At 35.3% G+C, this 1398-nt stretch overlaps 1 protein-coding gene across 5 annotated transcripts in view; it reads right to left on the bottom strand.

Moving 5' to 3' along the window:
- Nucleotides 1-1398, bottom strand: part of plxnb3 (plexin B3) — a gene marked incomplete at its 3' end in the record, with an annotated part of 88624 nt that continues 87226 nt past the window's right edge. For all 5 annotated transcript variants that reach the window (XM_042224455.1, XM_042224459.1, XM_042224458.1 and 2 more), the window contains 1 exon segment: nucleotides 1-240. In XM_042224455.1, coding sequence (XP_042080389.1) covers nucleotides 136-240 — 105 coding nt within the window.

The raw sequence follows: 1398 nt of genomic DNA, 5'->3' as shown, positions 1-1398 counted from the left end.
ATGCACACAGCAGGAAGACACAGTGCCACAGCAGTCCAGTCATTTCCACTGCTTCAGTCTTTGTCAAGATGTTTCTTATGATTCTTCATCCCCATCCTCCATCATCCTCCTCTCCTCATTTAAGATAAAAACACATCAGAGGTCCGTGACCTTGTTCTCCACCAAGGCGGCGACCTGCTGCAACCGATAGGCCAGCTGCATCTTCTGCCCTGAACTGTCCTCCTCCAGAGACATGATGATCTGAGCAGTAGACACAGTACAGAGAGTTGGACAAGTGCAGAAGTGTAAGATTAGTCTAGAGAGCTGCTAATAACCAAATACATGTTTGTTTCTTTTTTTGTAATCTGTCATTTTAACCACTGGATTGCAAAAATGCAATGTAATCTGAATACTTCGTGATTTCTTCAGAAGAAAAGAGTGCACCTGTTACCAAGTATTTTATTTATATAATACACTTAATGCACTGCAAATGTATATAAAACATTTGTAGTGCAATTAAAGTGCTAAGTGAGAACTTACAGGTGTTCACAGTAAATAAACTTTATACGAACTATTCAGACACAAACTGTTTCTTAATCAGAAGACTTGTGGAGGACTCACATATTGTAGTATAAGATAAGTTTTCCCTCAGAACTACTTTTATATTTTATTTTTCCTATAAATAAAAACAAATAAAATGGCTATTTTTTCACAGATTATCATAAAAAACAGATAATGATCTGGCAGCGTGACTTACTTGGATACACTGACTTCAACATTTAGATTTATTTAGAAACAGATGCTGAGATAAAATCAGATTTACTGTTCTGTTTCTTTTCTTGTAAATAAAATAATTTATTTTTTATTTTATTTTATTTAAAAAAAGTTATCAGGTAAACCTGACAATGAACCTGTAATCTACTTACAGTTGCTTAAAAAAAAAGTCAGGGCTGAAAATAGATTTAGTGAGAGGTGAAAATGCCTGTCAGACGATCCTATTCTTTACTGTTTTTATCACTTTTATATAAATACCATGTAGCACTCTCTCACAGTATAAGGCCCTCATTAATAGGTGGCACCTTTATTTTTAACTATGTTGCTTATTTATTGTAGACTCCATTATTTTTATTTTTATCTTGCTGCTGTAACACAATATTGATGCCACAAGGGAAATTAAAGTATTAAAGTATCCATCTATTGATCCGTCCATCTACATTCATCCCAATAGCATCCAAACCATTACCAGCCCATAGCCTGTGTGTGTGTACATGTTTAGACATCTATGTGAGGACAGAAAATTTGCATGCTACTAAAATTGTGGAGACCAACAGTCACTTACGGGGACAAAATACCCATTCCTACGAGTTTGAAGGCATGTTTGAGACTCAAAATGTGGTTTTAGTGTCAGGTTGAGGGTTA

This window comes from Haplochromis burtoni, unplaced genomic scaffold (assembly GCF_018398535.1).
Source record: "Haplochromis burtoni strain Fernald_Lab_line unplaced genomic scaffold, NCSU_Asbu1 Contig_138, whole genome shotgun sequence".
Taxonomy (NCBI): Eukaryota; Metazoa; Chordata; class Actinopteri; order Cichliformes; family Cichlidae; genus Haplochromis; species Haplochromis burtoni.
The sequence above is the reverse complement of the archived record's forward strand: the minus strand, read 5'-3'. Positions and strand labels throughout refer to the sequence as shown.